Here is a 27,486-nt window from a genome sequence, read left to right as displayed (position 1 = left end):
AGTTAAAGGACTAATTGTGAATTTTGATCTAAATATGGGCCATGTAGACTGGGATATTTAATGGTGGGTCCCAGAATAGTGAACTCTTTTGATAAAACAGAATAGAGCACCTTAAGTGAATTATTTGATGGAAGACTTTAGGTTTAATAATAAATATCTATATAAACTTTTAATTGAATTTTTTGGTTGAGGACTTGGACCTAGCCATAGTCTAACTGATCTTGAATGACCACCATCCAGATTGAGGAGTTTGGATAATTTAAAATTAGACTTTTAATGGAAAAAACTATAATTTAACTATTTGCAAATAAATTAAAAGTATTGTTTACATCCACGCAATGTAAATTATTGTATGCATATTATAGCAGTAATGCTTATTTTTTGTTCATAGGTCCGTGTGAGAGGATGTCATTTCTCTTACTTTCATGGTTGCATGACTGAGGATTTATTAACTTAGTTTGATTCCCGAAATATTTTTGTGGATTTTCATTTGGAAGAACTTTAATCACCTCATGTAATGTTTGCTCGAGTTAATAAATTTTTAGAAAATAATTAAGCTATTATAACTGGTATATCACCGTATATGTTTATCCTTTTGATATCTTTTATGAAACCGGACTTGTGGCAAAAAAAAAAAACTCTTGTGGATAAAAAAAATAGCAAATTGAAATGAAAAATTGGAGGGGGAGATTTTTGAATTTCGGATGGAGGGGTAATTTGGTCAATTTTGTTAAGCCCGCCCTTTCGTATTGTTAAGGCGGGAGCGCGCCTGGCGAGCTCTTTCAAGGCTGCGAAAATGGCGAGCTTGAGAGCTAAGAGCTTCTCACAAGCTCTCGTTCTTCCATTCAGGAGGCTTTTGCTTAGAGAATCTTGCAGCAAGCTGTTCGTTGGGGGTAAACGTCTTTTTCTCTCTATATTTTCAGTAATTTTCTTCTCTTTTTCATTGATCAATTCTTAGCAAACATGCATTTTGGTATTCATTACTTTAATGGAGAAACTATGAATGATCTTGTTTATGGTAAAATCTAGCTGTTTTTGTATGGATTATGGTTTTCTTGGTACATCTTGGAGTTCACCTTCTTGTTGTATGGTTCTTGTTTGATAATTTGCCTCAATGAATGCTTTGCTTTGTAGTTTGAATATCTGGTTTTTAATTTTGTTACATATGATATCATTTGTGAGATTTAGGCATTATTTATTAACAATTTCTTCAGATTTTGTCTTGTTGTTTATTGATTTTCTTGATGGTTCTTAATCTCCATGTTATGAAAATTACATATGCCTTATCTTTGATTTGAGATGATGTTTCTATTTATGTTAGTTGCTATGATATTTTAAAATTAAAGCAGGTCTTTCGTATGACACCAATGAGAGTGTTCTCAAGGATACTTTTGAAAAGTTCGGTGAAGTCATCGAAGGTAAATCCATTGAATTTCAGCATCTTGCATTCTTAATGTACTACAGCCTCAAAAATTTCTAAATAAGTTTAGAGCATCGCTATGACAGTTAAAGTGATCTGTGATCGAAACAGTGGAAAATCAAAAGGTTTTGGCTTTATCCAATTTTATTCTGAAAGTGAAGCGATGGCTGCCCTACATAATATGAATGGTCAGGTAGATTTCAGTGTTCCAGAACCACAAGTTCTGTTAGTTTTTCATTACATAGAGCTCTGCAGAACTTGTCCAAAGTGTATGTTATTGTAATTGCTTTGGACTCTATCTCATCCACTAACTTTGATGCGAATGTTTGATCAATAATTTTTTTTTTGTAGTCATTGGAAGGAAGGATTATACGTGTGCATTATGCAAACAAAGGATGAGGAGAAGTACTGTTGTTGGTCATCCAAGTGTTTGAGGTACGCATCAACTGTCATCCAAAAGCAAATAATTCTTGAATAATTTATGGTGAGTGTTGAGAAATTTGCAATTACATAAAATGAGATTGTTTAGGCCCAACTTCCAATTTGTGTGAGACATGAAAAACTGAAGCTGGAATACGTAAACATCCTTTTTCACATTTTATTTAGGAGAGATTCATTTTTTATTTCTTTAATTCTTTCATTCTTTCTCCTTTCCATTTTATTTCTACTTGTTTGCATTATCATCTTTTCCTCTCTGCTGAACTAAAGCGCTACATTTTTAATTGTCTCTTTTTGTATGTTTATGTCGGATAAAAGTGAATACTGTTAATTTGTTGATCTTTTAATTCTCTTGTTAGTTGTTTCAGATATGATTTTGGCAAATACACTGAAGTTCAATATCTCTTCTTTTCATCTGCCATTCTCAGGTAAATCAAACCATTCAATTGTGATCAACATATCATAACACTTGTGATGTGTTAAATGGCATCAGATTTTATTATTCTATGTTGTGCTTTTGTGTTAAGTTGAAACTATGGTCCATACTTGATGAACTTGTATGTGGAAAATGAATGCTGTTAAACACTAAAACAGAGGCTCAACTTGTGAAATATCATAAGTGGTAGCAATGACTAGAAAATAAACTGCCATAAATTTATAGTTAAGCTTTTATTCCTTTATAAAACCTCACAACATTAGAATTGCTTGAATGATAAAGGCCCAAGATGATAATAGTCAGTCGCTATCGTGCTCAAATTTAACTTTTACCAAGTTTCATTGTCTTCTATGGATTGAAAGTCATTTTCTCTCTAACACAGCTTTTCTCAATTTAACTAATTGAGAAATTTTTTATTTGATCTTGATTTGTGAAGTTTGACTAATTGCTATTTGTTTCTTTTAATTATTCATGATAATGAAGATGAAGATGTGACTTCTTTTCTTTCTATTAAAAAAACCAAGTTGTTAAACTAATTAAAAACAAAACCAAGCAACCACTCTATAGTGACATTTATATTGTTGAAGTATCCCTCACTCAAGAATTTCTCAAACATTGATAGAGAAGGCAGTGAACTATGAACTAGACTACCACATCTAGTTAGATGTTCTTATTGACAATCTAGAACTCAATAATCAAATAATGTTCTTAAGTTTTAGTGTCTCATAAGAAAGAATTCATGCAAAATTAAGCAAACATAACAACAAAAACCCTAGATCTACGCTTAAGTTCATGCAAGCAGCTGGCCACCTAATAAACACGTCACGAGAGTTAATCAAAGAAATGTCATTATCAACTCAATGACCTAGAAATAGCCGGCCGATTCACTTCAACTGCTATGATTTATGTTCATTAATCAAGACCTCTATGACTTGAATTGAAATCTATTCCGGATACAAACAAACAAAATCAAAGAAGCAAAGTCAACAATTAGATTCCCCATTAATATATTTGATCTGTGTACCCAGAGTTATCAAAAGATGGATATATAATTAATTATTAAACATATATAAGTAATAGAGAATTCATGAACATAACTTTATTACACTTATTAATTCTTTGGGGTGCCCCTCCCAAGGGTCCATGCAAACCTTTCTGGGTCACTCTGTTGGTTTGCAAAGTTGATGATGTTTGGTGATATAGGAACAAGGGACAATCCTCTACCATGCAAGCCCTGCTGGTCAAAAAAAATAATATATATATAAGCAAAATCAGAGGATTTAATTCAAACTTACATAATGTTTCAGTGATTGATTAGATTTGGTTGAAATTTATGAGCTTTTATCTTGTAATAATATTATGTACCTGTGAGGTTTGTCTTTGATTTATTTTGGAAATAAGGAGATGTCAAAACCTGAAAAACTGTTATCTCTAATGTTTGTAATTGAGATTAACTTGTTTAAATTCAAGTTTTTAAAAAAAAAAAAAGAAAAAAAGGAGAACTTTTAGCACCTGAATTTGTTCATGAAGTGCCTTGATGCAAATTGTTGCCTCATGAAGTACTGAAGCAGTGTCAGTCTGCATAAATAAACAAATGAATACAAATTAAATAAAGAAACACAAATTAAATAAGTTCAACATTTAGCTGATATATATGTACCACCTTCCCAAATGGTGAAACTAGTTGTTGAAGTAGCTGTGATTTTATCCCCAAGTTTCTGGCTCTTCTTCACAGGTGCCTTCCAATTATAATCAAAACAAAATTCTCAAAATATTTTTTAAATAATTTTTTTTAAAAAAAAAAAGAAATCAAAGAATGATAAAAACTGAAAAATTCTAATAACTTCATACATTCATTCTGAGTGTTTGAATGGTTGGTGCTTCCTCAACTGGATGTGAAATCTTTTGTTTCTTTGATCTCAGTGGCACCATTTTCTACATTAATTCAAACAATGAATAATATGATAATAATTGAAACTAATCTTTGCATGCAAACATTTCATTAAAAACAACTCACATTAGTCATGAAAGAACCACCACTGTTTCCTGTGATGCATGAAAAATAAAAAGATAAGAGAAAAATATAATAGAATCAATCAATAAATAAAAAATTAATTAATTCATAGTGGTACCTGAAGAAGAGCTTGCCATTCCCTGAAATCCTTCACTGTTATTACTGCATTAAATATATATATATATATATATATATGATCAAATATTGTACATTTTTCAAATGAAAAGATCATGCAGAGACTTACATAAGATTAAGGCTTGATGATGATGAAGAAGAAGATGATGATGATGATAAAAAAGAGAATAGTGCATCTCTTTGCTGCATTTCGGTTATTGATTGACGGAGTTCGACTTCCGGCTCGAAGAATTCTAGCATGCTATTCTTTATCTCTCTCTTTCACAAGTGAAGAAGAAGAAGAAGAAGAAGAAGAGGAGCTTGGCAATGGAAAGAGTATTGAAGGTTTGGAAATGAATGAAGGGGTAATTGCCTTAAATAGTTAGGACATTGTGACTCTAATTAGGCCAACATCAGTTTCAAATCTCTTTCAATCTTCTTTCAAAGTTCTAAGTTTGGTATACGTGAATGAAAAGAAGTTTATATACAAAGTTAAAACGCAACTAGTTCTTGTCTTCTTTGCATGCTAATGATGCAAAAGCATCATAATTAAGACCTTAACATGTGTCATTAGTTTCATTAATCATGTAATTAATGATCCTCTCATCTTCTTCACCAACTTCATTTCAAATATTTTGTTTTAATGAGATCCCATGCAAAGTGGGCATCTTTGACTCTTGTTCACTTTGATACTTTGACTTGGTTTTGAATTGATTGTCAAATATGGTTTGTGGATAGTGTTGTCGCTTGTGATAATTAAGAACTATTTGATTGTGATTAAGTTTTGGTTTAAGAGCAGGCCTTGAACTTAATTTGAATGGGATTTTTATTACATGCACTTAATCTGAGCATGTTTAAAGAACTTAATTAACTAAACATAGCTCTAATGAACTCAATTAATATCTATAATCACAAGGGAAATTATTATTATGCATTCAATTCAAGGTAGTTGTTTTCAAGAGGATGGCACATCCCAATCAAATGCCTCACAAGATCAAGAAGAATAAGCCTTTGGACCTACACAATGTACTTAAATGAGAAAGATCACCTATTTTGATCTCCATTCTATAAACAACAAGAACTTGGTCCATCTTCATATCGTATTGCCTTCTTTTAATACACACTCAATCCTTTTTTTTTTAATGCAACTAAAAAAAGGATAATCTAACAAGCATAATTAGTATCAAGAAAGCAAAGCTTGAATTTCATGTGCACACACAAAATAAAAGAGTACATTTCTGATGATGTTTTCTCTTTTCACTCATTTGTGAAAATACACCAAAAGTATTAACTTTTTATTAATATTTTATCTAGAGTCACAAAAAAAAAAAAAGTTACATTCTGATAAGGTTTTCATGTCAAGGGTGCATGATCACAGAGGTTTGTTATTTTGGATATAGGAACAAGGCACAAGCCTCTGCTTTGCAAGTCGTCGTCTTTTTCTTCTTTAAAGCCCTGGTGCAAAACATAAGAGAAGTATATGATCAGATTAATGAGCCTTGTAGTTATCTCATGTTTGTGTTCATATTAATTACCTTGTTGAAGTAAGGAGATGTCAAGGCCTGTGGCAAGTAAGCACCGAAATTTAGATAGTGATGATCAAAAGATCAAAAAATTAATAATAATAATAATAATTCAAAGTTTGTGAGTACCTTGATTTGTTCATGGAGAATCTTGATATAAACATTGGCCTCTTGAAGCACTGATGCTGTGTCGGTCTGAAATAACATGAACAAGTAGATAAGTGGAGTGCAAATAAACTTTATATTTTCTGATCATTGTTTAGTTATTATCAGACCTTCCCGAAAGGTGAAACGAGCTGCTGAAGAGCAGTGATCCTGTCTCCGAGCTTCTGGTTCCTCCTTGTTGGTGACTTGCATTCAAGAACCAACAACCATATCAAGAATACAAATATATATACATATAAATAATCTTAAAACAATGAAGAGTTAGTTCTTCATTACTTCAACAGCAGTGGCAGCATGAGAGGTCTTCTGCCTCTTTGAACCATGTTTAACATTTGTGTCCTTTGTAGCCTAAAATAAAGATAAAAAACCATGCCAATCAGACTCAAAATGCAGAAATAATAACCATATTGATAAGAAGATATATATATCTATATCTGTATATATATACAATTGGGTGGCCTTGAATCAAGCTTGCAAGCATAATCTTCGACTCGGAGAATCCACTCAGCTGGAATCTATCACTATATTCAGTAACAACAAAAGAATATAATCAGTAGTTTGTTCTTCTTCACTTGTAATGTGCTTACTGAATTTGTAGATGTATGCATGACTTACAAACTCGGAGCTTGTGATTCATTACTGAAGAGAGTCTCATGCATTGCTATAAACTTCAGATAATCCACAGGAGAAGAAGTTCTGCAGATTAACTCAGCTTCGGGTTCGAAGAATCGAAGCATTCTAACTATGAAATTTGAATCAAATGAAGAATTGGAACTCACAAGGCCTTTAAATACATCCTTTTCATCTCCCCTTCAATCTGCGTTTGATTGCTCTTCTTTGGAATTTCTACTAATTTGTTCTGAAATTAACTGCATATTTCTCTGCTAAGAATCTAATGCAGTGTTTTGTAAATATACAAAAGAGAAAGATACAACTGAAATGGAATCACATCGTCATATGAAGCCAATTTGTCAATCCATAGGCAAGTTCAGGACCACTAATAAGACTACTATTTCAAGCTTATTCTAGTTTAGTCACTGGATAAATTAATTGTTTTTTCTCACAAGAGTTGATGTTAAATTTCTTCATCATAGCCTAAGCAGTTGTTATCATGTAACTATAATATTTATAAGAGAATCAGTAGAAGCCTAACAATTGTTTTCTAGGACTTAGTCCTTGTAATTAGCTTTATCATGCAAGTTGGTGCCATTGACTTGTCTCATTTAATTTATGCAGAACTTAAACAAAATAAGAAGATAAATATATGATAAACAAACAGAAGAATAGCTCACACTGATAAGATGTTATTTGGTTCTATGTGCCCTGTTTGTTTGTAAGATTCTCTTCAAATAGATTAATTATTTCATAAATTATTGATGCTTCATGGTATTCATCTATAATGTTTCTCTGAACATTTAATATACAATGAGAATGCAATTCTTCTGGTCATAAGACAACACAAAAGTTCAAACATTGAGTTGCTGAAAACATATCCAGACAATGACATCTTGTTTGGTTGCTTAGCTTTGACTTACTTTGATCCAATCTACAAGGCAGATATAATAAAAGAAATCTAGGCAAAATAAAGATGGATCAAGACTATGGTAAGATCTCTTGATCATAGTAACACAATGATTCACATCTAAAGCTTTTTAGTTAAAAGAACAAAATAGTCAACAATGAGAAGAGTGCCACAAATATTTCGGCATACAGTTAACTTAAAGGCAGGCCTTGTCGTATATAATGCTTTGGCTAAAGCAAACAAATCGACAATTTGTGTTTAACAAGAAGCTGAGAGAAATTTTGATTCATTTCCAAAGATAACAAGCAAAACATTGATCTAATTTCAAAGCCAGCAGCACCAGCAGCATCATAGTTATAGCATCACAGCTTTGACATATACTTGAGAATCATAAGGTGGACAGATCTGAGGACTGGATCCAGCAACCTGAATTGGATCAACCATTAAGTTGTTCAGGTAAACACATCAAACAAGGAATCATATCACTGCAGCAACATAAATAAGTGAATAGACAAGAAGGAACAAGAGAATAGACAAGAAGCAATGAATGTTACATCCGAAGCATATAAGAGTTACATAGAGAACAAATTAGGGCTTTACTTTTGCAGAGTTTTATAAAATAGAGTATATTTTGAAGATAAAAACACAAGCAAGTATATACTAATTTGATTGGTGTTTAAAAAATTTACAGAAATTATGCTTAGCTTATAAACAGTGCGCTGCCAAAACTGAATATAAATTTATGTTCTAATAAGACAAGACAAGTCATAAAAGGAGGCATAGAAAGATTGGACCTGACAGAGTAGCATCTTTTCTAATGATAGAATAGTCAAACAATAAAGGTTTCATAAAATCGGGAATGAACGCTGAAATAAAGCATATCCGCACGATTTTGTCATTTAAATGATTATACCTCTGCCCATCATGTCCATAGGTAATGATAAACTCAATTCATACATAATCATGAAAAATATTATGCAAGAAATATACTTTTCTTTTGAAAGGTCAGGTACAAGATAGGAAAGCCAATCTCTGCAAACTTATAATATTTAAATATTTGATAAACAAGTATGCATGGTTGTCTATACCTATATTCTGTAACTGTCATTCTAATTCGTGCTATATGGGTACCAAAATTTTGCAATATCAGCAACTATAGCAATGGCACAGCTCAAAATATTTCCTTAGCAACATATTTGATGCAATATTAATCCTTTACAGGCCAGAATAAAGTCATAAACTGCTTATTGGTTAGCTGCTCAGAAACTCTATCCATTTCAGAAATGGAATTCTACCAATCAATATTTGAAATGCAATTTGATAATGTGATTGCCCTCGCAACATTATTTATATCAACAGGATGCGGTGATCATACAAAACAAAAGGTCATAGTTCAAGTGTTTCTGAAATCACATTATGTTAGGGATTCGTGCAACTGAATAAGCTATCCAAATTATTTTGGAATATGGTTGACGGGCTGAAAAAAATGGCATTGTTTAGGTTCAGGGGTTTACACACAGTCTGTGATTTCCTTTATAGAGACATAAATAATATGCAATTGCAATGATTCCAAGTATTTTCCACAAACAAACAACTATATATAGTATTATTAGCATATCTGAATATGAATATAATTACAAGGAATAGCTCACACTCAAAAATAAGAGACAACCATCCAAGCTTCGGTGCAGAATGAACACTCAATTGTTCCAACAAAGAGTCAAGTTCATATAAGATTAAAGTGAATAAACTTCAGTAAAGAATGTCACTTCCAAGTTCCAAGTAACAAAATAATGTTGTCTAGTACAGCACCTGCGTCTATTATCAAATCTCCAGCCAGGATTATGAAATTTGGGATAGTTGAAATATCAAATGACCATTATTTGTAGAATTTGGGACACTTGACAACAATGTCATGATGCAAAACATTTAAAAAACAAATCTGGGCTGGATGATCAGCAATGGAAATGCATCTTGACAACCTTTGCAACATAAAACTGAATCAATACATTAAGAAGGAAACTGAGGAGTCATATAACAACAGAAATTTAAATAACTGTGACTGAACCCCGTTAATGTGATTTTAAGAGATGACAACCAATTTATTGAACCAGCTGTGCCTAATACACAATGAAACTGAAATTGACAGGGACCAACCAATTAGTGATAAAAAGAGGTCAAACATTTTCAAAATGCAAAATTGAGAACCTGTCAGACAAATGTCACCCAACCAGAACCCAGACAATATTCACCTTCTCATGGCTGTGAGAAAAATGGTAACTTGACGAAAGCACGGAACATAAATCTCACAGAAATCCCTTTTCTGATAAAGAGAAAGCATTGCAGCAACCTGAATTGGCATATGAGTTTTGATGGAGCAAACAGAACCACCACTGTGAATTCAATCCTCAATTCAATTAGAGATAATAACAACCACTATAAATTAATGCGCATCAACTAATCCATACCAAATGAAATGCCATCAATAAAATGAGCATCAAACTACTTTGGAAACAAGTAGGCATAGCCAATATTACCAATCACTTTGCCGCCGAACCAGTATTCAATGAACTGCGGTGAAGAACCCTAACTCCTGCGCTCCGACCTGAACCAACACCATGAGCTCCATCTCCAATCAAATCCCTCAGCCCAGGACTCCCATTCACATTGTTCTTCTTCCGTTTCTCATCCACCAATCTCTCAAAATAGCTCCCATAGATATACTCCGGAGAGTACCCCTCCTCCTCGTCAAAGATTATCAGGTGGCCGTGCCACTCCCAGACCCGATACTCCGATCCCGATTCCTCATGGAATCCGACACAGATGCTGTGTTCTCCAATGGACACTGACTGACCGGAGTTAGGCTTGAGGGCCTCGACGGGGTTCGCGGAATGGATGATCCGGATGATCTCCTTCTCGAGCTTCGCCTCTTCCTCGGCAAGGAGGCTCCTTTCCTTCGCGTCCACTGGCAGCTCGTCATCATCGTCGGCATCGGAGCCGAGGTCAGAGAAAGCATCGTCAAGGGAGGAAGAGAGAAGAGCGTTGGTGTCGTCGAAGAGGGGGTTGCGGAGATGGAGGCGGTTCATGAGGTTGGAGAGGAACATGGGATCGATGGAATGGTTGGAGGCCATGGCCGGGGTTTTGGGGAAGAAGGGATTTGGGGTTTTTGGGTCGGATGTAGGATGGGGTGTGGTTATAGACTATTAACTATTTATAAAAAATAAATATGAATTTTTTGACTTTTTAAAAAAAATATTATAGCATTTTAAAATTGCAAAATTGCACTTTAATTTTTTATAAAAAAAAATTATTTTTTATCTCTAAAATGAGATTTTTTTTTTATAATTTACACTTGTAAAAGATTACATATGAAAAACTTATATTCAAAACATTTGAATTTTGTTTTTGAAAATTCAAATATCAATTACAAAATTACTCTCATCTTTTATAAAAATTTTTCATTTCATTCTTAAAAAAAAAAATTTATAAAATTATTATTAAAAGTTCTAGTGTAGAGTAGACAGTTGTAGTAAAAGATATGTGGAAGAATGAGCAGCAACAGTCCTTTATTTCTCTTAAATATAAACATGGAGAGAATCAACGATTACATTGTTAGTAATTTCCACCAATAGCAAATTGGATTGCATTTTGTAGATTTTTGATAAATAAAAAAAAATGTTTGTTTAGCACAACAAACATGTTGATATTTTTCTCTCAAAAGGATGACAGGATAAGTTGGGCAATTTTTCTTTGGTCAAAGAGTAACATTCCTCAACATTCTTTTACCTTATGATTGACCTTTCTTGATTGTTTGCATATTAGAGAAAGATTGTTTGAATGGTCAATTATTAATTCAAATGAATGCTTGCTTTGCAATAATATCAGGGAGAATGTGAGTTATTTGCTCTTTAATTGTGCTTTTTATGAAGCTCTACGGAGAAGAGTACTCAAAGCTCTTGATGTTTCCATAAGTCCTTTATGCTGGACTAAGGAGGTGAGTTGGTCTCAAAAGAGGTTAAAAGACAAGCCTTTGATCTTAAGAATGAGAGAAGTGCTTTTCTTTTTCTCCTCAATTGTGTACATGATATGGAATCCCTGGAATGTTATGTTGTTTCAACAGCAACATTATAGCTATAATGAAGTATATAGCCAAATCAGAGGCATTATGTTGTTGAAATATAAAAGGCAATTGCATTGCCAGAGTGGGAAAGTAGTTATGTAGTTATGGTGTTGTCTTGCTTTGAGAAATGGATTGCCTTACTATTTTTTTTTATTTTTTTGTAAAATAATATATTTTAGCTATCTCGCTATGACAGTAGTTACTCTGTTAGCAAAATTTAATGTTGCCGGATGAGTTATTGATTAGAGTGGAAGTGTGCTTTGTTTTACTTTTAACCATTAGCAGTGATGTTTAGTGTTTGCTTGCATTGTCTTTGTTAACCAATCATAGTTTGACTTTAGTGTTTTTATTAATAAGGACAAATATGAGTTTTTTTTTTTGTTATAGTATTCGAAAATTAACCCAAATATCATTCACAAAATTACACTTGACTCAATAAAATTTTAATTTTTGTTCACTCAAATAGAAAAAAATTTATAATTTATATAAGGTTATATTTACATAACATCAAATTAGAGTTTTTTTTAGTATCATAACGTTAAGAGAAATTTTTTGTAATTTATATATTTTATAAATTTAAAAATTTTATATGTTTATGTATGAGGAGTGACCATTAAAAAAATTGGGACTTTTTTCTTTATTACATAGTCTTTTGAAAATTATCCAAATCTCAACAACAAAATTACCCTCAACTTTCAATAAAATTTTAAATTTTATTATTAAAAAAACTTTTATAATTTATATCTTTTATAAAGTTTTATGTAAAAAACATTCATTCAAAATTGTGAGTTTTTTTCCTTTAAAAATTGGTGAAAGCTCAAGCATAAAATTATACTTAACTTTTTATATATATTTTAAAATTTTTATTATTCAAAAAATTAATTTATAATTTATATTTTTTATAAGGTTATATTTGAAAAATTCCCATTGTGAAAATTTAAAATTTTCTTTACTATATAACCTTTGAAAATTATCAAAATTTCAATTACAAATTTGCACTAAACCCCTTATAAAATTTTTTTATTTATACATTTATAAACTTCTTAAAAATAAAAGTTAAACTATCGCTATTTTGGATCTCGAGTGTATTGGTCTAAGCACGGATGAACCATCTGATTGAAATCCAAGGGCTGAGATCAAAGTTGGCACCCTATATAAACTCTGCTTGCTCTCTTTCTCTCTCTCCGATAACTCCATCCTCGAGGGTTTAGAGCCTCCGCGCGGCGCCGCCACTCTCAGTTCGAAAGGTGAGATCCCTACACCTTCACTCTTGATTGAATCCTCATGATCAATATCTCATACTGTGCATCGGTTTAATCCTGTATTGTTGATCTTCTTCTCTTGAATCTCTATGGTTATCGATGTAGATCGCGATCCCATATTGCCCTGAACGTTGTTATTTCACTAGATTTCTGCTTTTCATGCTCTCGTTATTGTATTTTTTTTGGTTATTATGTACATTTTAATGGTTTTAGGTCAGTATCTCATCATTCTCATGTATTAGGGTTCTTGTTTTGCTTGTTAGTATGCAGATGTTCTCATGGGAATCATATGATATTAAAAAAAAAAATTTGGAAAACCTAGAGTGTCTGCAATCATTTGGTATGTTGCAAGAGCTTGGCTTTAGATTGTGGGGTTTTGAAGTATACTCATTTCTTATATTTTTTTCCTTCATGGTTTGATTAAATTTGCATTACAAATAAGATGCTACCGTGGAGAAGTTTGCTTGATGTGATTTGTCATGTCATACATGTTTTTATGAAGTTGAGAGTGATTATTTTTCTTTAAAGAACTTTTTTTTCACTGCAACTCCCTGAAAGTTGTGCTATGTTGATGGATGTCTCGTTTGTGAGGTGGTTATAGAAATGCCTAAGACAATTTTCAAAATGCAGCCATTTTGATTCCTTTTAGATTTGTGATATTCTGTTGCCTTTGCTATCTTAACGATTTGGCTAGTATTGACATAGTATGTGATTGAGTTTTGACAAATTATAATGCCTCAAGTGTATTAATGTGGCTATTAAACATTGGCATAGATCTTTAATTGGGAAGTTTTGTATGCTTTTTTAGTTTATGTGGTATTATAATTAAGGAATGTTGTGTAGAAGGTGCAAACTCTGGAACCATCTATCAGCTGTAATTCTTTTTGTTTGAGTTCTATTCCTCAACTCAAACCTATTTAATGAAAGTTATGTCTGATTCCATGGCTACATGCAGAACATCAATCTTAAAATTTAATATTGCAATTTGTAGGGATTAATATAAATTAACTGCAAGAATTTCTTTGATGGATTATTTTTTTATAGGCAGTTATTAATTGGTTGGGAATGTAGGCTAGATATTTCCCAAAAAAACTTGTTACTTCACTGTATGAGTTGGATTATCAGGACCAATTAGTTTTTTGAAAGGCATCTTAATACTATACCATCTCCTTCACTTACTATGGCAAAAGTAATTTTGCAACTTGATTAATGTGGGTGGCATTTAGGTGGCCCCATTAATGAACTACTTGGCAGGGAAGAACTAAGTGAACTGATAACCACAATTGTTGTCAACTACTGTTATACTTGTTAGTGCTGATAAGTGCTGGCTTTTTTATTTACGTATGTCTTTCTTCACAACAGTTAATCATACTCTTTATGTTACTGTATGATATCTCCAATGTGTTTCATGAAGTTCTCCTTATGTGTTCTTTATTCCAACTGAAGGCTCTAAAGGATGGTGAGAGTTAGTGTATTGAATGATGCTCTCAAGAGCATGTACAATGCTGAGAAGCGTGGGAAGCGCCAAGTTATGATCAGACCATCATCAAAAGTGATCATCAAGTTTCTTTTGGTCATGCAGAAGCATGGTTAGCACACTGCTGTACCCATGTATAATTTCATTTATGTTTCTAGTACTGGTATAGTTGTGCTGATTCTACCTTTTGCCCAATTATTTATGAATCTACAGGATACATTGGTGAGTTTGAATACGTTGATGATCACAGGGCAGGTAAGATAGTTGTGGAATTGAATGGCCGCTTGAACAAATGTGGTGTTATCAGCCCTCGATTCGATGTGGGTGTTAAGGAGATTGAACCCTGGACTGCAAGATTGCTCCCGTCCCGACAGGTTTGTTCTAATAGACTCACTCTCTTTAAAATCAGGCTTTGCCTTGGGTAATAACAACATCTTGTCCATGCAATGTGCAGTTTGGTTTCATAGTCCTGACTACCTCTGCTGGCATCATGGACCATGAAGAAGCCAGGAAGAAGAATGTCGGTGGCAAAGTGCTTGGTTTCTTCTACTAAACGGGTGTAAACTTCAGCACCTCTTTATTGTTCTTTGAGGGATTTTGATGAAAAAGTTGTCTCACATCTTCTTCGTATTATTGCTCTTATTTTATAAAAGGATCTCTGTAACTCTTTAGTTTCTTCTTTTCAAATTTTGGTACTGAAATGTTTGAGGCTAGAGTCCTAGCTTCAGGCATTAAGTTATTGAAGTAAACCCAAAGATGCTCTTCACTTCATATTGTTAGCATGTACTGTTGCTTTAAATCATGTCAATCTATGATGAATGCTTTCTATTTGCCATTGATGCTTTGCCCAATTTATCATCTTTGCCTATTTTATTGCCTTTGTAGGGGAATTAAATAAATTATTTCCCCCTGAATGGCAACCATATCTTTTATTTTTAAAAGTTTATAAATAACGATGATGACACTTGAGAATGATTATGTCCCAGTTGCCAAGTGTTTACCTTTTCATTAAGAAAAAGCCAACAAGATCATTACCAAATAATCACCACACTAATCTCCCATATAAATAAGCACAAATCACGATGCACAATGATCAGCAGGCCACACCGATCTCAAGAACGAATAAACGGTGGATGTATAATGCCCCGCACGCGGTAACGCCGCAGAAGAACCCGCCAGCACAGGGCCCTCCAACCAGCAACGACTTCGCAAGCAAGTGCGCGGTCAGTTCACCCTCACCCGGTAAACTCACCTCCATTCATTTGGCTCACCAACAAATAGAGAGCGCTCCTTTCTCCTCTCCTGCGAACTCTTCAACGGTCCCCCACTCGCTCTCCATCTTGCTCTCAGATCTTTCGTTTTCTCACAGATCATCTGGTATTATTGAGTTCATTGGCTTTTTCGTGATGAAATCTTCTCTTTTTTGATCTAGTTTTCTCAATGGTTGTGAATAAATTGGTTGCTTTGGCAGAGGAGAGGGGATCTGTGATTTGGTTTTAGGGTTTCGGATCTCTCGGTGTCTCTGATCGGTTTTCGTTTGCTTGGAATTTGTTCATTAATGGCTGCTCCTCCTGCTAGGGCGCGGGCGGACTACGATTACCTCATTAAGCTCCTGCTCATCGGTGATAGCGGTGAGGATGTCTCTCTCTCTTTTCTTCTCCTTTTTGTTTTCGATCTATGTGTTTTGGCTCGGTGATCTTCGAGGGTGAATGGTTCTGGAAGATCGGGATGATACTTTTGAGTTTCAATATTCAGTAGATCTCACGAGGTTTAGGGATTTTTCCAACATTATTTGTGATTATTTACTTTTTTATCAGTTTATCAGAATGATCTCTTCTGAGGATCATGTTGACAAGAAGTTGTTGTAAGGGATATGGTTGATGTTGATCCTTGCCTGGCCCTATTCACAGCTGACTTTATCTGTTCGTCATATTGCTAAAAGTCCCCAACTTTGTTAGCCTGGTCTGTGTTGACTTGACTTCCTTGTTTGATCACATTGATTAATAATAAGAAAGTGGAAAGGTTCTTGATATTTTTGTGGTGAATTTCCAAATGTTCTTTGCTTCCAATGTCTTAGGTTTAAAATTATGCCAAAGTTCTTATATGCTAGTTTTGAAATGATATCTTGGTCTCTTTTTTTTCCCATCATTATGTTTTCTTATTATTGGTGTACAACGTCTTGCATCCGAAATCTTGATTTACTTGATTATGGGCTATTTTAAAACATAAGAAGCAATCAATATTTGTTTTTTCTATAACATCAATGGAAAACGGGAAATGATGTTAAGATTATTTGAAGATAGTTGAAAAGTGAACTGTGATTTATCACTTTTAGTCTCATGATAATTGGTCCAATTGATAATTGATATGGGCTTCCTGATTATTTGCTAACTGATCCATCTCTCTAAGTGTGAAAATAGATGGACCTGTAAATGTTCAGTGTCCATTTCACAAAGTTTAACCCACAATGATGTGATATTTTTTCATGATATGATTCATATACAAAGAGGAATTTATTGAATTTAAGGAGATATTTGCCCCTTTATACATGGTGGCTGTTCAACATCTCCCTTACGTGGCTGTACTTGTTTAAGAAGGTACATTCAATGAGGTTTTCATTTACATCACTTGTAACAATTTTCAGGTGTGGGGAAGAGTTGCCTTCTTCTGCGTTTCTCAGATGGGTCCTTTACGACTAGTTTCATCACTACAATTGGGTGAGTATTTCTAAAGCTTTGTTGGCTTACAGCATGGCATGTTTTATTGTTCACTGTGGTCAGACACTTGAGGTGTTTGATAACCCCATTTTAACTATAGGATTATCTTATTACTTTTTTTTGGTTTTCTTTGCAGTATTGACTTCAAGATCAGAACGATTGAGTTGGATGGCAAGCGGATCAAACTGCAAATTTGGGACACAGCGGGTCAGGAACGTTTTCGAACAATAACGACTGGTAGGTGTTTTTGAAACATTGTTGGACTGAACAATTATCTGATTGTTCTTTTTCTGCTTGGGAGGAATTGCTTGAGAGGACATTGGAACATAGAGTTTGCAGATCAACCTTTTTCATTAACTTTATATTCTCTTTGCAGCATATTATCGAGGTGCCATGGGCATTTTGCTCGTTTACGATGTGACTGATGAGTCATCCTTTAACAGTAATTTCCTCACTTTGCGTTTGATGGTAAAATGGGTCACTTTTCATTTTGACTATCTCCATGCTGCCTCCTGCAACTTACAGACATTAGGAACTGGATTCGAAACATTGAACAACATGCTTCAGACAATGTGAACAAGATTCTTGTGGGCAACAAGGCTGATATGGATGAGAGCAAAAGGGTATGCATATTTATTACCTGCTTAGAAGGTTATCTTTGTAATTTAACATGTCATATATTACGGATTTTATGTTATTATTTGTGGTTTAATCCCAGCCATTCAGTAATGTGTGTATATATATATATTACTTTGCATTTTGTGGAATTCAAGTTTTTGTGAATATTCTTTTCCATTGGTTTATAAACTTGCTCCCGTGTCTTCAAGCTGCTGTGTTCTTGGCCTTGGCTGTGAGTTAACTGTACTTTTTTAAATACTGCTTTTCATGGAACTCAAGTTATACCAAGAGCCTTGGTCCATTGATTTAAACTTGTTACTATATCTTCTGTTGCTAATTGTCTCTTAACTTCCTGTGCAAATGGTCTTTCCTTTTCCCTGCCCTAGTTCAGGCGTACTATTTTCTCTGTTATATAACCAAAGAGATGAAGGAATTGTATTAATTTGAAGTGGGATGGTTATTATTGTTGATATATCTCATAGGGACACTTGCTTTTGAAGCATTCTGTTAGTTTTGGTATTTCTCTAGTATGAAATACGATCAGTGCTATTATTTAATTGTTGAGATATTTGGTTTCTCAGGCAGTGCCGACTTCAAGGGGACAAGCACTTGCTGATGAATATGGCATCAAGTTCTTTGAGACAGTACGATTTTCAAATTCCCATCTTCATGTTCAAATGACAAGCTCATAAATCTTCTTTATTGAATTATACATCCTGTTTTTGTAGAGTGCAAAGACCAATCTAAACGTGGAGCAGGTTTTCTTTTCAATTGCAAGAGACATCAAGCAAAGGCTTGCAGAAACTGATACCAAACCTGAGGCAGGATTCTATCATATGTGATAAATTCTGTAAACTTGCAGGCGATTTGTAATGTACGTATATTGCCTAGTCCTAACATCATACTCACAATGTTCTGTTGCAGGATCGGACAATCAAGATCAACAAACCAGACCAGGCTGCCAGTGATGGTAAAGCTCCAGAAAGATCAGCATGCTGCGGTTCCTCTTGAAGAAGAGAAATGCATAAAAGAGTGTCAGAAACTAATTTGCTTGTTATAGATGTGATGCTATTCATTCTTTACAGGCTTTAGTATGTAATGTAATTTGGGAACCCATATTATATAGATAAACTCCTCACTCGGACCCATGCTATTACCACTCATTCCAGCACCCCCCGCCCAAAAAATTATTCCTACTTCTTGTATATGAGCGGACAAACAAAGACCACCTTAAATATTTCTCTGGCTTTCTCCATACCTTATTATTATTATTATTGTGGATAATATGGACAAACAATCGTATATATGGTATAGTCCACTGGTAGTGTACATGGAGTCTATAGCGAGAGTTGGAGTTCTATGGAGTCTATAGTGAGAGGTGGAGTTCTATGTGGGAGGTTAGGAAGAGGTGAAATTTCCTCAAACATGGTGAAGTATTTGTTTATTTTGTAATATATATATATATATATTATACGCATTTTAAATTTGTAATTATATTTTAGAGAGTAGTCAAATATTCGGTTTTTGATTTTCCGTCAAGAGTTGATCGCAATTGCTTATGGGGATGGTTGATTATTATTACAGTTATCAAATGCGGAACTTTTGCTATTTTTTTTATCAGTTAGTAGTCTTAGGTCACTGCTTCACCTTCATTGAGTGGTGGTTTAGGGTAAATTTTGTAGTAAGTCATTAAATGTTGGTTTATTTTCACTTTAATCTTTGAACTTTAATTTGTATTTATTTAGTCATTTAATTTTAATTTGATTTAATTGGGTAATAAATAAAGGGATTTCGGTCTTCAAATGAATAATGTAGTTCTTTTTTGATGACATGGACACCTCCAATAATTTAATAATATGTCAGGGAGAGGACTAACTTAGATTTCCAGACATCTATGTAATCAATTGGGGGTTGAAATCTTTGATTTATTGTCCGGTGAAATCAAATTAAAGTTGAGTGACCAAATTGACGTAAATTGAAGTTCAATGATCAAATAAAAATGGGTCAAAATTTAATAACTTGATATGTTGCCACATTATTAAAGAAACCAAGGGCTTTTCCAATTTATCTCTTTCTCTCCCATCGATGGAGTTAGGTATTCTCGATAACATTAGATTGGGGACTCATAGTGTTATACTATATATAATTCTTATCATCAAAGGAATAATTTCATTTAAAATTTAAGTAGATCATTATCCAAAGTGCAATTAGAGTTAACTTAAAATTTCATTAAATAAAGTCATTGACCACATTATTCAGTTTGAATTCAGATTGGATTAATATCATTACGAAGCTAATTCAGAATAGAATTCAAACTAACCATCAAACCCTAATAATGCTTTTCGCCTACCCTAATAGTTGTAAGTTTGACTATTTTGATATTTGGAGATAATTTTAATTTTTACCTATTAAAATTTTGAGTACAGTATTTTTTTTTATCAATTAAAATTTTGACTGAATATCATAATAACTCTTATTTGTTAAAATTAGTGAAAGTAGAAATAAGAGAGTAGAAATGGAAAAAATAAGTTATAAGAAAATATTATGACTATAGTATTTTTATAATCTGTGGCAATAAAAGAATGGTGGGTACGACATGTTAGTCCCTAAAAATTAGTATTTTTCATAAATTATAAATTAATATATATTTTAAAAAATAAAAATAATTTTTTTATAAAAACTTTACAGATAAAGCCTTTTATTCAATTTTAATGAGTTAATGTTTTAGGGATTTATTTGATATATATTTTGATCATGATGAATAAAATAGCATCAGGTGAAATTTTACATAACCTTTGGTCATTTGTTGATGTATATCGGGATCGTGTTTAATTCGAATAGACTTAGTGGTGTCAAACGGGCCGGCATGTCCCGGGCCCACTATGGCCCATGTACTATGCATGCTCGGGTCAGCACGGCTTGCCAACCACTAAAGTCGGCCAAGCACATGGCCGGGCTCATTATATTATATTTATATTTATATTTTAAACCCCAAAAATATAAAAAAAACCCTAAAATTGCTAAAAAAATATATAAAAATATATCCTAAAATTCAAAAACATAAAACTAAAAGCCTTATTGACTAAAAAAACAAAAAAAAATATACAAAAAATTAAAAAAATTTAAAAAAATAAAAAAACTTGCATTTGTCGTGCCAACCTGCGGGCTACAAACCCTTAGTCCAGCACAGCCGGGGTTTGGATCATGCCTGGCCCAAGCATAATATTGTAGTATCATTCTTGGGCCAAGGATGGACTAACTCGTGCCTTGCCCGGCACGACCTATTTGACACCATTAGATAGACTTATCACATGTCTTTCTTGTGGAGAAATAGAGTTGTGTGTTAAAAAATAGATCTTCAGATGCTAACCGTAGACTAGTAGTAGCATGCTTATATTTTTTTGAACTTGATTTTAATACATTAAATATATTTCTCTATCATTCATTATTAATTTTGTGTTATTTTTATTTCATTTTTTTAAACTATGCTTATTAATTTATTTTTTAATTAATAAAATTTTTGTCAATTTAATATTTTTACTTTATAGTTCGCCCCTTTGTAATTTCTAACTCCATCGGCAATAGACCAAAAAGTCATTTGTCACTATATACATTCCAATCACATTTCTAATGAATTTTTTAGTTAAATTTTGTTTATGAATATTTTTAAGATTTGTTTATGAAAGAATAACTCATAGTTTGTTTATAAATTTGCAAATACTAAAGTCCACCTTATTTTGAATTTCAAAGGATTAAATTGTACTCCTCACAACTCCCCGCATTTGGACTTAATTATATTTATTTATATATGCAAATAAGCTTTGTTATATTACGAACTTTTACAATATCTTCGTACTAGGTATTCTCACATAAATTAGTACAATTTGGAAACCTCCAAAGAAACGAGGAAGATCATTTATAAAAATATATATTTTTTATTATTTGTTTTTTACTCTAGGTTTTTTTTTTTAGAGAAAGGTGACAAGCACCAAAACCCAGGGATATGCACGTGTGGGGAGTAAGGCTCAACGTCGACCCACGTGCCCTCACTTTGAGTAGGCTATGAGATTCGATCTCGGGTTCTCCTCAAAACGAACATAGGCTATGAGATTCGATCTCGGGGTTACTCCCGAAAGCGAACACCTTACATGAAAGGACTTGATCGCAATCGACCCAGAAAATTTCGTTGGCTTTATTTTAGGTATTCTCACTAAAAGAGTTGTTAAGGGACTTTATAATTAATCCGGAGAGAGAAAAAAAATGAATTTTTAAGTATCAAAGTTTACATCATGATTTTACTTTTATTCGTTTAATTTAAATTTTATTGACGTATAAAAGTGATTTATTTGTGCATCATTTAATGCTAAACTTATTTTAAAAATATAATAAAATTAATTTTTTTAAATGATTATGTTTACACATTTAATAAAATAAAATTTTAAAAAATATATTTTACACATTCAATTATTTAATTAAAGCAATAATAATTTTTTTTTTGGTCAAACCAAAATTATAATATATTTATTAGCTCAAACTTTACAGAAACATGGACAACCATAACAATGTAATGATTCTCCAAACAACCTTAAGCACTCAACTTGAAACAACCAAAAGAAAACAAGACACCAAATGGCTACACAGCTCAGCCATTCACACCAAGATGACAGAGTAATTCAAAGCTCTCTTCCCTCCTTAACATTCAGTACCTCATTTCATTCATCAACTTATTCAAACCATCGATTCAAAATCACATTTCCAACATCTTGATTTTTAGAGACATGCCCCAAGTATTTCAATACCATAATATCTCTAATCTGCTTGAAAACCACATCTTCTTTAAATTTTTCTTGCTGAAAGATTAACTTGTTCCTAACATTCCAAATTGAGTATACACAAGCACTAAATGCAGTTCTTCTCATTCTCGCCATCAGTGTTTTACCACTAGCCTTCCTGATAAACCAACTAATTTCCCTTCTCCAGGATAGAGGCTTTCTATTCACATTCACAGCTTACAGCTTTCAAAACTCTAATCCACACTGCTTTAGTAAAACTGCAATCAAAAACCAAATGTTCCATAGTCTCACAATCAGCTTTACATATAGCACAAACATGAGTCAATGATGCCTCATTCACACAATTTATCTTTAGTTGGTAGCCTCTTATGCAATGCTAACCACAAAGTATAAGAGTGTCTTGGCAAGTTACTCTTGGACCAAACCAGATTAGTCCACTTTAGCTTCTGGCCAGGTTTAAATAAGCAATTAAATGCACTTCTGATACTGAATTCCATTTCCTTCCCTGGTCCCCAAGAAATACAATCCGGAGTATTAGCTTCCACAACAAAATTTGAATTCAGAAAGTCTAAAACCCTGTCCATATCAGAATTCCAACTAAATGGCAAATACCAACTTCCATTCCTCCAATACTCACACACATTTGCTTTATGGGAAATTTGTGATCTTCTCACATTGATACCACGAAAAATCTCAGCCAATGGGTATCCATGACACCATGGATCAAACCAAAATGAGAACATTTTCCCATCTCCAAGCTTATAGACAAACATAGGTTTAGCTAAAATCTTCAAATTAAGTAGATTCCTCCAAACCCAACTGCAAGCCGCTGGCTTTGTTATCCCCCAGAAACTAAGTCTCTTCAATTTAATTCTAGTCACCCAAACAGCCCAGAGAGTTTGTTTCCCCTTCACCAATTCCCAAATATATTTTATTAAGACTGCGTGATTCCACAAAAAAATTGGCTTCACTCCTAAGCCACCATATTGTTTTCCTTTACAAACCCAAGACCAAGATATCATACCTTCTTTTTTTGAACTATCAGTGCCATGCCATAAAAAGGATCTGCATATATGTTCCACCTCATGTACAACAGCTTTAGGTAACAGAAATATAGAACTCCAGTAAAGATGCATACTTGTCAACACTGATTGGACTAATTGAAGCCTACCAGCATAAGACAATGACTTAGCTGTCCAATAAAGAATTCTTGCAGTAATTTTTGTGATTAAAGCACTATAATGCTCCTTTTTAAGCCTAGTAGAAAATAAAGGCAAGCCCAGATATCTCACTGGTAATGATCCCCCTTGAAAGCCCAATAGCTCCACAATTTGCTTCCTAGCATTTGCTTCAACTCCTGAGAAAAAAATTTGACTCTTCTGTATATTTAGTCTAAGCCCCGAAACATCTTGAAAGTGTTGAATATAAATAAATCATCTGCAAAGCATAAATGAGTGAGCTTCGTCTTCTTACAGTCTTTGTGAAACAAAAAACCATCTTCTACCATTTTTTGCAAACTCCTAGAGAAATACTCCATACAAAGAACAAATAAAAGAGGTGAGATGGGGTCACCTTGTCTCAATCCTTTCTTCCCCAAGGAAAAACCCCTCCATCTGTCCATTTATAATAATGGAGAACATGCTTGACTTAACAAAATTCATGACCAACTGAATAAAATAAGCAGGAAATCTAAAGGCCAACATTACTTCCTCCAAAAAATCCCAAGATACTGAGTTATAACCTTTTTGCAGATCAACCTTTAATGCACAACATCCATATTTATTTCTATGATAACCCTGCAACAGCTCATGGGCCAATAGAACATTGTCATCAATTTTCCTCCCAGGAATAAAGGCTGACTGATTTAACTGTATAATATCTATCAAGATGCCCCTTAATCTTCCTGATAGAATTTTTGAGATCATTTTGTAGATCACATTGCAACAGGATATAGGTCTAAAATCATTTAAGGATTGAGGACATATCACCTTGGGGATCAAAGTAATGGCTGTGGAATTTGTCTGCTTAACCATTTTTCCATTTTAAAAAAAAAAATCCTGAACAGCCATACATACTCCTTCCCAACAATACTCCAAGCCTTCTTAAAAAATACACTATTAAAGCCATCTGGTCCAGGGCTTTTATTATCATTTATACTCCACAAAGCCTCCTTTATTTCTTCCCTTAAAGCTATATTGCATAATGAATCCCAATCAGTGACTGAGACAAGTCTATCTTGAAAAATAGAGATATCAAAATTACCACTCCTCACTTGACTAGTCCCCAAGAAATCAATGAAGTGATTCAAAATAGCTTTTTTAATCTCCTCTTGATCACTACAGACCACACCATTTGCCAATGCCAGTTTTGTAATACGATTCTTTGCCTTTCTCTGTTGTAACATATTAAAGAAATATCTAGAATTTTGATCCCCCAAATTTACCCATTGACATCTTGATTTCTGTTTAAGCATACCTTCCTCCCATAACATCAGTTGCTGCAATTGGGTTAATAATAGCTTCTCAGTTCTCTGCAAGGTAATATCAAAAGGATCAGACTGCAAATTCTAACACTCAATTCTAACACTCAAGGTATTCTCCAATGAAGTCCTAGCTTGAGCAATTCTAACACTCAATTCATCAAAATCCTTTTTATTCAACATCCTCAACTCCCCTTGGAGTAATTTCAGTTTTTGGTATACTCAAAACATATTACTTCCATTAATTGGAGAATTCCAAACTCTGCCAATAGTTTCCATGAATTTTGGGTGATTACACCACATATTAAAGAACCTAAATGGAACTTTAATATTTTTAGTAGCTCTCTTCAAATAAACCAAAAGACTACAATGGTCAAAAAAACTCCAACTCATCACAGAACATGATGGTTCCCCAATTTTAGTAAACCAACATCACCAATCAAGCTTCCTAAATATTCTCCTGTCCCCTTCCTGGAAAATTGTCCAGGTAAATTTAGCACCATTCCTTTACACTTCAACTAAATCCAAACCCAAAATCCAGTCTTGAAAATCACTTGCAGCTTCTGAATTCACTGGGTTACCTCCAAGTCTATCTTCATTACTACTAACTGCATTAAAATCACCTTGAATTAACCATGGTTTAGACAATCCTTTTCCAAGTCTCATAAGATCCCTCCATAGATTCCTTCTAATGTGTAGATCATATGATCCATATACACAAGTCCAGTAGAACACATTATTCTCCAAATTGACTTTACAATGAATAAACTGCATCTGTTCTTCAATGACAGTAATAGAAACTCTTCTAGAGTAAAAAATAATCCAAATTCTACCTTGATCACTGCTTGAATAGTTATGTACTAAGCTCCACTGAGGCAATTGAAATCTCTTCCAAATATCACACCAATTCCCCTCCTTTATTCTTGTTTCCAGAATTCCCATAACAACAACACTATATTTCGCAATCATAGAAGTTATTCCAGATTGCTTTAGAGAGCTATTAAGCCCAATAATATTCCATGACATAATCATTCTTTAATGTTTTTGGCAAGTTGGATCTCCTACCTTTCTTGCCATCCCCCATTATCATCCCATTAACAGTAGTACACTGATTTGCCAAAGCAATATTAGTCTTGCTTTCACCCAAAATATCAAAACTGTTACTACAACTAGCCACAACATTAGGATGAGACTCATTAGTACATTTGATCTCATTCCTATTCTGCATCATAGATCTTTCACTTCCTCCGATAGAAATCTGCTTTCCACTATCAGAATGTTCAATATTAACCTGCCTCAGACAGATTTAGCGTACTTCCCTTTAACTATCTCTATCCAATTTCCTTCACTAACAACTTGTTCAAGATTACTCCTTAAATTCATTGAATGGATACATCCCGACTCATTATCAACCTCAGTAATGCAGTAGATACAACCAAAACCAATATCATCCTCAGTAATGTAGTAGAGCTCCCACCCTTATCAGTAACTTGATTAGAAATCACAGAATTCATTGAGATTGTTCCCTATTTATTCTTCACTTTCCATTGCAGACTTTCTCCATCTTCCTCAACCTGCAATCCTCTTTAACATGTCCAAACTTTTTACAGATTGAACACACAATTGGCCTCCATTCATACACAACTTTTTGCTGAAATTCTGCACCATTCTCATCAGTCATCTCAATAACCTCCTGAAAGTCACTCAAGCATCCATTTCAACCAAAATCCTAGCAAAACCCAGCTTCATTTTGGACAATGTACATCTATCACAGTATAATGGCTTACCACATATACTCCCAATTCTACTCAGCATTTCCACTGTCCAGAATTCCCAAGGCAAACCCAGTAATTGAATCCATATAGGTAATACACAAGCAGCTGTATCCAAATTTAATCTTGGTTGCCATTTTTTCAAAATTAAAGGATGGTAATCAAATGTAAAAGGTCCATCAGCCAAAACTTGAGCACAACCTCGTTCATCACTGAATTGGAAAAGAAACAATTCTGAATTCACTCTAGATACCGATATCAATCCATATTTCCGCCATCTAGCTTGTGCAAATGCAGTAATTCTCTCAACTCTAGGTTGCAATCCATAAACACAACCCAACAAAGCATTCTTCCATTTCATCTCTTCATTAACAACCTCTGCTGAGTGAAATCGGACCACCATCAGACCATTTGAGACATTAGGTGTCACAAATTTCAACTCACTCTCCTTCCCCTTCACACGATTATCAACAAACAGAGAACTCCATGGCTTCGATCCAGTACTTTGCAATTTCTCAAAGATCAGTTTAGGGAACCTTATTACTATCATCATTTTGCATCCCCTGACATTCCTCAGTGCCATCACCCAAATTTTCATCAGCAACCTCTGAAGTAG

At 33.6% G+C, this 27,486-nt stretch overlaps 4 protein-coding genes and 1 long non-coding RNA gene across 10 annotated transcripts; 3 read left to right on the top strand and 2 right to left on the bottom strand.

Annotated features, from left to right (window-relative positions):
- Nucleotides 1–726: 726 nt before the first annotated feature.
- On the top strand, nt 727–2,665 carry LOC120265747 (glycine-rich RNA-binding protein 2, mitochondrial-like). Of its 3 annotated transcripts, none has more exons than XM_039273709.1 (5): nt 727–893; nt 1,350–1,418; nt 1,507–1,613; nt 1,772–1,855; nt 2,287–2,665. In XM_039273709.1, the coding sequence occupies exons 1-4, from the start codon at nt 797–799 to the stop codon at nt 1,817–1,819; spliced, it is 321 nt and encodes a 106-aa protein (XP_039129643.1). In that variant the 5' UTR covers nt 727–796; the 3' UTR covers nt 1,820–1,855; nt 2,287–2,665. The 3 variants fall into 3 exon arrangements, with proteins under 3 accessions (XP_039129643.1, XP_039129642.1, XP_039129641.1); XM_039273708.1 differs by having other exon boundaries at nt 2,227–2,663; XM_039273707.1 differs by having other exon boundaries at nt 2,218–2,663.
- Nucleotides 2,666–2,722: 57 nt separating this feature from the next.
- LOC120265816 lies at nt 2,723–4,570 on the bottom strand. The gene is made up of 8 exons (XR_005537758.1): nt 4,553–4,570; nt 4,427–4,470; nt 4,312–4,340; nt 4,146–4,229; nt 3,958–4,033; nt 3,807–3,872; nt 3,660–3,708; nt 2,723–3,528 (listed from the first exon to the last, which is right to left on the bottom strand). It is a non-coding gene; the product is annotated as an uncharacterized LOC120265816 (long non-coding RNA).
- A 1,083-nt stretch (nt 4,571–5,653) lies between these two features.
- On the bottom strand, nt 5,654–10,802 carry LOC120265407 (transcription factor bHLH123-like). Of its 4 annotated transcripts, XM_039273298.1 has the most exons (9): nt 9,885–10,025; nt 6,890–8,058; nt 6,726–6,806; nt 6,559–6,631; nt 6,387–6,458; nt 6,221–6,295; nt 6,075–6,140; nt 5,958–5,984; nt 5,654–5,877 (listed from the first exon to the last, which is right to left on the bottom strand). In XM_039273298.1, exons 2-9 carry the CDS (start codon nt 6,913–6,915, stop codon nt 5,776–5,778), a joined length of 522 nt encoding a protein of 173 aa, XP_039129232.1. In that variant the 5' UTR covers nt 6,916–8,058; nt 9,885–10,025; the 3' UTR covers nt 5,654–5,775. The 4 variants fall into 4 exon arrangements, 3 of the variants coding, with proteins under 3 accessions (XP_039129232.1, XP_039129231.1, XP_039129230.1); XM_039273297.1 differs by having other exon boundaries at nt 5,655–5,877; nt 6,726–8,058; XR_005537617.1 differs by lacking the exons at nt 5,654–5,877; nt 5,958–5,984; nt 6,075–6,140; ... (2 more) ...; nt 6,559–6,631; nt 6,726–6,806 and adding an exon at nt 10,170–10,802 and having other exon boundaries at nt 7,746–8,058.
- A 2,080-nt stretch (nt 10,803–12,882) lies between these two features.
- On the top strand, nt 12,883–15,262 carry LOC120264312 (40S ribosomal protein S15a). Its single transcript, XM_039272119.1, has 4 exons — nt 12,883–12,999; nt 14,461–14,603; nt 14,705–14,865; nt 14,946–15,262. The coding sequence occupies exons 2-4, from the start codon at nt 14,471–14,473 to the stop codon at nt 15,042–15,044; spliced, it is 393 nt and encodes a 130-aa protein (XP_039128053.1). The 5' UTR covers nt 12,883–12,999; nt 14,461–14,470; the 3' UTR covers nt 15,045–15,262.
- A 451-nt stretch (nt 15,263–15,713) lies between these two features.
- Nucleotides 15,714–19,081, top strand: LOC120265482 (ras-related protein RABE1c-like). Its single transcript, XM_039273413.1, has 9 exons — nt 15,714–15,868; nt 15,963–16,122; nt 17,136–17,208; nt 17,345–17,445; nt 17,585–17,650; nt 17,734–17,831; nt 18,408–18,470; nt 18,555–18,647; nt 18,751–19,081. The coding sequence occupies exons 2-9, from the start codon at nt 16,050–16,052 to the stop codon at nt 18,835–18,837; spliced, it is 654 nt and encodes a 217-aa protein (XP_039129347.1). The 5' UTR covers nt 15,714–15,868; nt 15,963–16,049; the 3' UTR covers nt 18,838–19,081.
- Nucleotides 19,082–27,486: the final 8,405 nt, after the last annotated feature.

This window comes from Dioscorea cayenensis, chromosome 7, assembly GCF_009730915.1.
Source record: "Dioscorea cayenensis subsp. rotundata cultivar TDr96_F1 chromosome 7, TDr96_F1_v2_PseudoChromosome.rev07_lg8_w22 25.fasta, whole genome shotgun sequence".
NCBI lineage: Eukaryota > Viridiplantae > Streptophyta > Magnoliopsida > Dioscoreales > Dioscoreaceae > Dioscorea > Dioscorea cayenensis.
This window is presented reverse-complemented; position numbering and strand designations above follow the sequence as displayed.

What these genes read in the sequence shown, in the direction of transcription:
- LOC120265747 (XM_039273709.1), top strand. Translation starts at nt 797, where the DNA reads ATGGCGAGCTTGAGAGCTAAGAGCTTCTCACAAGCTCTCGTTCTTCCA. An exon ending in GTTCGGTGAAGTCATCGAAG is followed by an intron (nt 1,419 to 1,506) that starts GTAAATCCATTG and finishes TCGCTATGACAG; the next exon opens with TTAAAGTGATCTGTGATCGA. An exon ending in TACATAATATGAATGGTCAG is followed by an intron (nt 1,614 to 1,771) that starts GTAGATTTCAGT and finishes TTTTTTTTGTAG; the next exon opens with TCATTGGAAGGAAGGATTAT.
- LOC120264312 (XM_039272119.1), top strand. Translation starts at nt 14,471, where the DNA reads ATGGTGAGAGTTAGTGTATTGAATGATGCTCTCAAGAGCATGTACAAT. An exon ending in TTTGGTCATGCAGAAGCATG is followed by an intron (nt 14,604 to 14,704) that starts GTTAGCACACTG and finishes ATGAATCTACAG; the next exon opens with GATACATTGGTGAGTTTGAA. An exon ending in GATTGCTCCCGTCCCGACAG is followed by an intron (nt 14,866 to 14,945) that starts GTTTGTTCTAAT and finishes TGCAATGTGCAG; the next exon opens with TTTGGTTTCATAGTCCTGAC.
- LOC120265482 (XM_039273413.1), top strand. Translation starts at nt 16,050, where the DNA reads ATGGCTGCTCCTCCTGCTAGGGCGCGGGCGGACTACGATTACCTCATT. An exon ending in AGTTTCATCACTACAATTGG is followed by an intron (nt 17,209 to 17,344) that starts GTGAGTATTTCT and finishes TTTTCTTTGCAG; the next exon opens with TATTGACTTCAAGATCAGAA. An exon ending in GCATCAAGTTCTTTGAGACA is followed by an intron (nt 18,471 to 18,554) that starts GTACGATTTTCA and finishes CTGTTTTTGTAG; the next exon opens with AGTGCAAAGACCAATCTAAA.
- LOC120265407 (XM_039273296.1), bottom strand. Translation starts at nt 10,763, where the DNA reads ATGGCCTCCAACCATTCCATCGATCCCATGTTCCTCTCCAACCTCATG.